This window comes from Electrona antarctica, assembly GCF_951216825.1.
Source record: "Electrona antarctica genome assembly, chromosome: 24".
Lineage (NCBI taxonomy): Eukaryota > Metazoa > Chordata > Actinopteri > Myctophiformes > Myctophidae > Electrona > Electrona antarctica.
Genome location: NC_136803.1, coordinates 1,456,988 through 1,464,487, shown reverse-complemented (window position 1 = coordinate 1,464,487; position 7,500 = coordinate 1,456,988). Strand labels below are relative to the sequence as shown.

The 7,500-nt window shown below is 46.2% G+C and overlaps 1 protein-coding gene across 1 annotated transcript in view; it reads left to right on the top strand.

The window, feature by feature from the left end:
• Positions 1–7,500, top strand: part of LOC306917162 (kalirin-like) — a gene marked incomplete at both ends in the record, with an annotated part of 75,597 nt that overhangs the window by 10,687 nt on the left and 57,410 nt on the right. Inside the window, 3 exons of the mRNA XM_079495295.1 lie at positions 2,527–2,863; positions 6,690–6,812; positions 7,230–7,421. Of these exons, the coding sequence (XP_079351421.1) occupies positions 2,527–2,863; positions 6,690–6,812; positions 7,230–7,421 (652 nt within the window). The remainder of the gene's footprint in view (positions 1–2,526; positions 2,864–6,689; positions 6,813–7,229; positions 7,422–7,500) is intronic.

Genomic DNA, 7,500 nt, shown 5'->3' with positions numbered 1-7,500 from the left:
GGGACATATTTAGTCAGGCAGTCATGTAGGTAGGAAGGTTTGGGACATATTTAGTCAGGCAGTCATGTAGGTAGGAAGGTTTGGGACATATTTAGTCAGGCAGTCATGTAGGTAGGAAGGTTTGGGACATATTTAGGCAGGCAGTCATGTAGGTAGGAAGGTTTGGGACATATTTAGTCAGGCAGTCATGTAGGTAGGAACGTTTGGGACATATTTAGACAGGCAGTCATGTAGGTAGGAAGGTTTGGGACATATTTAGTCAGGCAGTCATGTAGGTAGGAAGGTTTGGGACATATTTAGGCAGGCAGTCATGTAGGTAGGAAGGTTTGGGACATATTTAGTCAGGCAGTCATGTAGGTAGGAAGGTTTGGGACATATTTAGTCAGGCAGTCATGTAGGTAGGAAGGTTTGGGACATATTTAGGCAGGCAGTCATGTAGGTAGGAAGGTTTGGGACATATTTAGGCAGGCAGTCATGTAGGTAGGAAGGTTTGGGACATATTTAGGCAGGCAGTCATGTAGGTAGGAAGGTTTGGGACATATTTAGGCAGGCAGTCATGTAGTTAAGAAGGTTTGGGACATATTTAGGCAGGCAGTCATGTAGGTAGGAAGGTTTGGGACATATTTAGGCAGGCAGTCATGTAGGTAGGAAGGTTTGGGACATATTTAGGCAGGCAGTCATGTAGGTAGGAAGGTTTGGGACATATTTAGGCAGGCAGTCATGTAGGTAGGAAGGTTTGGGACATATTTAGGCAGGCAGTCATGTAGGTAGGAAGGTTTGGGACATATTTAGGCAGGCAGTCATGTAGGTAGGAAGGTTTGGGACATATTTAGGCAGGCAGTCATGTAGGTAAGAAGGTTTGGGACATATTTAGGCAGGCAGTCATGTAGGTAGGAAGGTTTGGGACATATTTAGGCAGGCAGTCATGTAGGTAGGAAGGTTTGGGACATATTTAGGCAGGCAGTCATGTAGGTAGGAAGGTTTGGGACATATCTAGGCAGGCAGTCATGTAGGTAGGAAGGTTTGGGACATATCTAGGCAGGCAGTCATGTAGGTAGGAAGGTTTGGGACATATTTAGGCAGGCAGTCATGTAGGTAGGAAGGTTTGGGACATATTTAGGCAGTCATGTAGGTAGGAAGGTTTGGGACATATTTAGGCAGGCAGTCATGTAGGTAGGAAGGTTTGGGACATATTTAGTCAGGCAGTCATGTAGGTAGGAAGGTTTGGGACAAATGTAGGCAGGCAGTCATGTAGGTAGGAAGGTTTGGGACATATTTAGGCAGGCAGTCATGTAGGTAGGAAGGTTTGGGACATATTTAGGCAGGCAGTCATGTAGGTAGGAAGGTTTGGGACATATTTAGGCAGGCAGTCATGTAGGTAGGAAGGTTTGGGACATATTTAGGCAGGCAGTCATGTAGGTAGGAAGGTTTGGGACATATTTAGTCAGGCAGTCATGTAGGTAGGAAGGTTTGGGACATATTTAGGCAGGCAGTCATGTAGGTAGGAAGGTTTGGGACATATTTAGGCAGGCAGTCATGTAGGTAGGAAGGTTTGGGACATATTTAGGCAGGCAGTCATGTAACTGGAAGCCAATGCAGTGAAGCTAAAACTGGAGTAATATGTGACTAAATTTGACTGAGGGACTGCCATTGGATTTTTTTGAATTTTCATGTCATGTGAAAGCAGGGAATCATAGCTTCAAATTGACATATTGGTTGTTCAGTTTGACCCACCAGTTTTGGAGATATGGCGTACAGAGTAATGTCTTGTAGAGAAACAGCGAGTTGAGAAAACAGGCTTGAAAGGTTCACTTCTGTGGTCTCTAACATTACACCTAGCTACATGTTTAAGCATTTATTTCATATTTACATGTCGATTTCAGCTCTGACACTTATTTCAGACATGCTCTAGTATGTGAAGAGTCTGCCTGTGATATAAACTCATTTTTGAAAAAAAAAAAAAAAAAGTTCTCTCATCTTAGTTCTAGTTAAAACTCAAAAGGACATCTAAATCAGAGGTTTTCAACCCTTTTCATATCAAGGTCCAGGTGTTACATTTAGCCTCTCAGTCCCCAACACAATATTTTGTTGTCGTTGGATAAGATTCTATCCACAATTCCATGCTGTATTGATGTTGGTACCATAGGAGAGATAACAGGCAAACGTTGATGAAAATAACAATTCTTCTACATTCTCTAATTGTGTAGACTTCAAATTAAGTAGTGCAGAGGTTTTACAATAATTTAACTCTTGAGACGCTCTCTGAAGTTAAAGATCTACTAAGGGTCCATTTGGTTACCAAATCTCCCTCATTTATCTGGGGGACCACCTGGAACCCCCTCAAGGACAACTGGTGGTCCCCGGACCACTGGTTGAAAAGCACTGGTCTGAAACATCACAAAATAAAAATGAGTATGAACAATTGAAACGGATAAGAGTATAAGAGATCACTTTTGTGTCTACCAAGGGTATCATAGTTGAAATAACTATAATAACGAATGACATAATGCAACCGTCGTGTTCCAGACTGTTGGAGGAGCACAGTCGGCTGCGCTCCACCGTTGCCACGGCGCCCGTCGACGCCCTGGACAGGGAGGGGCGGAGCCTGCTGCAGCGCATGCGCCTCGGCCCCGCCCACAGTGCATCCGGCGACGCCCCTGGCGACAGCAGCGGTGGCGGCGGTAACCACGGCAACAGCTGGTTGTCGGGCGTGAACGACTTCCAGAGCTCCGCCCCCAGGGTGCTGTCGCTGCTGGAGCGACTTCAGACGGCGAGGACACACCTCCTCCAGACCTGGACCAATCACAAGCTGCACCTGGACGAAGCTCTCCAGCTACACCTGTTTGAGCAGGATGCTGCCAAGGTCATTAACCACACCCAAATTAACATAACCACACCCTAATTAACCCATTTTGACCTGAGATCAGATTCTAAAAATGTCTTCTACATCCTGACAGTTTTCTGAAAAAGCTATGTTTCTATGTCAGTCGTTCTTCGATTCTTCAAAAATAGCAGACCTACAAGCTGAGCTTGTAGATCTGCTATTTTTCAATAGCTAAAGCATAACATAATGCTAACACCAAAAGGGGTTCCCGCCCAAAATGGGTTAACATAACCACACCCTAATTAACATAACCAATATCCAATTCAAAAATGTCTTTTAATTACTTTATAAAACTAGACCTGTACGTGCCCGTCGCAGTCGGCTACCGGCCTACTTGGGAACGATGCAACTTGGGAACCTAAAGATATACGTTGTCATAGCACCCGTTTTAACTGTCAACCGTTGTCCCACATGGAGTTCTGTGTATGTGCCTGTGTGTGTGAACTGAAAACTGGAAAAAAAAAGTGCAAACTGAAAAGTGTACTTGGCAATCAATTCGGCACACTGGCAGAGCCTGATTGGTTGAGCCTCAATTGGCTGAGGCAGAGGCTGGAAATTGCACAGGTGAAAGGAGTTGGCCTCATTAGGCCCACTGGCTGATCCTGACCAGAGCCTTTTGTGGTGGTTCTGGAGAACCGTGGGTCCGACTGACTCGATACCTGGCACAGCACTCCCTGTGGGGGTGTGGAACGCGTGTGAAGCGTGTGAAGTTGGTGGGTCAAAAGGTTCTTGAGTTACGTGCATTACAACCGTACACACAAGTACGCACGCACGCACGCTCGCAGATACGTGGCGAGGTGGGTTTTCAGACTACAGCGGAAGATTGTGTGTGTGTGTGTGTGTGTGTGTGTGTGTGTGTGTGTGTGTGTGTGTGTGTGTGTGTGTGTGTGTGTGTGTGTGTGTGTGTGTGTGTGTGTGTGTGTGTGTGTGTGTGTGTGTGTGTGTGTGTGTGCACGTGCGCGCGTGCTCAGAATGGCAGTGTGAACGTTGACAGCCTAGGATTCACACTTCTTTATGGCTGAGGAGGATAACTCTCTCTTTCGCTCTCTCTCTGTATCTATGTCTCTCTACCAGATGACAGGGTGGATAACTCTCTCTCTCTCTGTGTCTATGTCTCTCTACCAGATGACAGGGTGGATAACTCTCTCTCTCTCTGTATCTATGTCTCTCTACCAGATGACAGGGTGGATAACTCTCTCTCTCTCTCTGTATCTATGTCTCTCTACCAGATGACAGGGTGGATAACTCTCTCTCTCTCTCTGTATCTATGTCTCTCTACCAGATGACAGGGTGGATAACTCTCTCTCTCTCTGTGTCTATGTCTCTCTACCAGATGACAGGGTGGATAACTCTCTCTCTCTCTGTATCTATGTCTCTCTACCAGATGACAGGGTGGATAACTCTCTCTCTCTCTCTGTATCTATGTCTCTCTACCAGATGACAGGGTGGATAACTCTCTCTCTCTCTGTATCTATGTCTCTCTACCAGATGACAGGGTGGATAACTCTCTCTCTCTCTGTATCTATGTCTCGCTACCAGATGACAGGGTGGATAACTCTCTCTCTCTCTGTATCTATGTCTCTCTACCAGATGACAGGGTGGATAACTCTCTCTCTCTGTGTCTATGTCTCTCTACCAGATGACAGGGTGGATAACTCTCTCTCTCTCTGTGTCTATGTCTCTCTACCAGATGACAGGGTGGATAACTCTCTCTCTCTCTGTGTCTATGTCTCTCTACCAGATGACAGGGTGGATAACTCTCTCTCTCTCTGTATCTATGTCTCTCTACCAGATGACAGGGTGGATAACTCTCTCTCTCTGTATCTATGTCTCTCTACCAGATGACAGGGTGGATAACTCTCTCTCTCTCTGTATCTATGTCTCTCTACCAGATGACAGGGTGGATAACTCTCTCTCTCTCTGTATCTATGTCTCTCTACCAGATGACAGGGTGGATAACTCTCTCTCTCTCTGTGTCTATGTCTCTCTACCAGATGACAGGGTGGATAACTCTCTCTCTCTGTATCTATGTCTCTCTACCAGATGACAGGGTGGATAACTCTCTCTCTCTCTGTATCTATGTCTCTCTACCAGATGACAGGGTGGATAACTCTCTCTCTCTCTCTGTATCTATGTCTCTCTACCAGATGACAGGGTGGATAACTCTCTCTCTCTCTGTGTCTATGTCTCTCTACCAGATGACAGGGTGGATAACTCTCTCTCTCTGTATCTATGTCTCTCTACCAGATGACAGGGTGGATAACTCTCTCTCTCTCTGTATCTATGTCTCTCTACCAGATGACAGGGTGGATAACTCTCTCTCTCTCTCTGTATCTATGTCTCTCTACCAGATGACAGGGTGGATAACTCTCTCTCTCTGTATCTATGTCTCTCTACCAGATGACAGGGTGGATAACTCTCTCTCTCTCTCTGTGTCTATGTCTCTCTACCAGATGACAGGGTGGATAACTCTCTCTCTCTCTCTGTCTATGTCTCTCTACCAGATGACAGGGTGGATAACTCTCTCTCTCTCTGTATCTATGTCTCTCTACCAGATGACAGGGTGGATAACTCTCTCTCTCTCTCTGTATCTATGTCTCTCTACCAGATGACAGGGTGTATAACTCTCTCTCTCTGTATCTATGTCTCTCTACCAGATGACAGGGTGGATAACTCTCTCTCTCTCTGTATCTATGTCTCTCTACCAGATGACAGGGTGGATAACTCTCTCTCTGTATCTATGTCTCTCTACCAGATGACAGGGTGGATAACTCTCTCTCTCTGTATCTATGTCTCTCTACCAGATGACAGGGTGGATAACTCTCTCTCTCTCTGTATCTATGTCTCTCTACCAGATGACAGGGTGGATAACTCTCTCTCTCTCTCTGTATCTATGTCTCTCTACCAGATGACAGGGTGGATAACTCTCTCTCTCTCTGTATCTATGTCTCTCTACCAGATGACAGGGTGGATAACTCTCTCTCTCTCTCTGTATCTATGTCTCTCTACCAGATGACAGGGTGGATAACTCTCTCTCTCTGTATCTATGTCTCTCTACCAGATGACAGGGTGGATAACTCTCTCTCTCTCTCTGTATCTATGTCTCTCTACCAGATGGCAGGGTGGATAACTCTCTCTCTCTGTGTGTATCTATGTCTCTCTACCAGATGACAGGGTGGACAACTCTCTCTCTCTCTGTGTATGTCTATGTCTCTCTACCAGATGACAGGGTGGATAACTCTCTCTCTCTCTGTATCTATGTCTCTCTACCAGATGACAGGGTGGACAACTCTCTCTCTTTCTGTGTATGTCTATGTCTCTCTACCAGATGACAGGGTGGATAACTCTCTCTCTCTCTCTCTCTCTCTCTCTGTATCTATGTCTCTCTACCAGATGACAGGGTGGATAACTCTCTCTCTCTCTCTCTCTCTCTCTCTCTCTCTCTCTCTCTCTCTGTATCTATGTCTTTCTACCAGATGACAGGGTGGATAACTCTCTCTCTCTCTCTCTCTCTCTCTCTCTCTCTCTCTCTCTGTATCTATGTCTTTCTACCAGATGACAGGGTGGATAACTCTCTCTCTCTCTGTATCTATGTCTCTCTACCAGATGACAGGGTGGACAACTCTCTCTCTCTCTGTATCTATGTCTCTCTACCAGATGACAGGGTGGACAACTCTCTCTCTCTCTCTGTGTATGTCTATGTCTCTCTACCAGATGACAGGGTGGATAACTCTCTCTCTCTCTCTCTCTCTCTCTCTCTCTCTCTCTCTCTCTCTCTCTCTCTGTGTCTATGTCTCTCTACCAGATGACAGGGTGGATCTCCCACAGCAGAGAGCTGTTCTTACAGAGTGTGTCTGAGGTCGGCCTGAACCACCAGCACTCCCTGGAGCTCCAGAGAGACCACGCCCACTTCACTGCCAACTGCATGGTAGGACCTTTAAACTTAAAGGACCACTTCACCACTTTTAAACTTATCTTCATATAATTGGTCCTCACTTTAATGTTCATGATAAAAATACCACAATTTCTTTTCCTACTCAGTCTGTTTTTCATAAGAGGGCCTTGGGGTAGTTCACTAGTCATCACATCATCGTTAGGCAGATTCTTTGACATCGATGACGTCACTGGTGGACGTGTTTCTGAATTTAGTTTGGTATTCTATCATGAACATTAGTCAGCGCCAATTATGGACCAATTATATGAAGGTGGCGATTAAAACATTTATATTAAATGTTTTAAAATGTTGACGTCCTCACAAGTCAAACCCCTGTGTGTGTGTGTGTGTGTGTGTGCGTGTGCGTGTGCGTGTGCGTGCGTGCGTGCGTGCGTGCGTGCGTGCGCTCAGAACGGCAGTGTGAACGTTGACAGCGTGGTTGCCGTGGCGGCCAGGCTGGGGGAGGCGGGGCATTACGGGGAGGAGCGCATCGCGGCCGTGTCGTCACGGTTACAGGACGACTGGAAGGTCTTGACCTCTGACCTGGAGGAGAGGAGCAACACCCTCGCCATGGCGACGGCCTTCCACCAGGGGGCGGAACAGGTGATTGATTCAGAACCAGTGGTGGAAAAAGTACTCAATTGTTTTCATAGTTATAAAGGAGAGGGCGGACTGGGAGTGA